This window comes from Nanorana parkeri, unplaced genomic scaffold (assembly GCF_000935625.1).
Source record: "Nanorana parkeri isolate BGI_ZX_2015 unplaced genomic scaffold, ASM93562v1 scaffold3521, whole genome shotgun sequence".
Classification (NCBI taxonomy): Eukaryota; Metazoa; Chordata; class Amphibia; order Anura; family Dicroglossidae; genus Nanorana; species Nanorana parkeri.
In genome coordinates this window covers 59,132-59,993 of record NW_017309789.1, presented here as the reverse complement: position 1 = coordinate 59,993, position 862 = coordinate 59,132, and the positions used below count along the sequence as shown (strand labels likewise).

The 862-nt window shown below is 50.6% G+C and overlaps 1 protein-coding gene across 1 annotated transcript in view; it reads right to left on the bottom strand.

The window, feature by feature from the left end:
* Positions 1-735: 735 nt before the first annotated feature.
* LDLRAD2 (low density lipoprotein receptor class A domain containing 2) overlaps positions 736-862 on the bottom strand; it is a gene marked incomplete at its 3' end in the record, with an annotated part of 9,988 nt that continues 9,861 nt past the window's right edge. Inside the window, exon 4 of the mRNA XM_018575078.1 lies at positions 736-861. Coding sequence (XP_018430580.1) covers positions 736-861 — 126 coding nt within the window. The remainder of the gene's footprint in view (position 862) is intronic.

Here is an 862-nt window from a genome sequence, read left to right as displayed (position 1 = left end):
GCATCGGTCACGCAGCATCGGTCACGCAGCATCGGTCACGCTTCATCGGTCACGCAGCCCGGTCACGCAGCTCAGAATAAAAACATATTTGACAATGATTAGAGGAACGGGGGAGAGTAATACAAGACGCGGAGTATTTCTGTGTCTGCACAGCCAAAAGGAGCCCCTGTCAGGTCTTTACTGCTCTCCAGAGCTCGGTCAGACCTCCCCTCACTTCCTGTTCCTTCCCAGACAGGAAGTGAAGGTAAATCTCAAAACAGAAATAAAAACATGTTTTGCGTAGAGAAAGGGAACTCTAGAACCTCGGTCAGGTCTTTACTCCTATCCAGGGCTCCATTAGACAGACTTCCCCTCACTTCCTGTCCTGATGACAACGTTTACCCAGACAGGAAGTGAGGAAACTCTCCAACAGGAACACAGAAGTAAAAACCCTTTTAAAAGTCGTAGATATCTGTCTGCATCCCTATTGCAGATATTTCCTCACTTCCTGTCTGGTATATCGGTTGTCAGCGGGACAGGAAGTGAAGGAAAGAGCTCTATAAGAGAGCCCCTCATAGCAATAAAAACCTGACAGGACCTCTAATCCTGAGAAGCACTCCACCCATTGGATTTACGCACACTTAGCGTCACCCCGCCATGGTGGAAGATGGAGATCTGCGATGGGTCAGTGGCGCCTCCAATCAGTGCGCATACATTTCAGACGATGATGATGACGGCAGGAAGTGGAGCGCTCACCTCTTCCTCCATCTTGCCGGCAGCTTGCGGGAGGACTGGAGGACTGGTCACTGCCATCTCCGCAGTTATCGATGTTCTGTTCATCGCACACCAGGCTGGACGGGATACACTTCCCATTGCGGCAGTA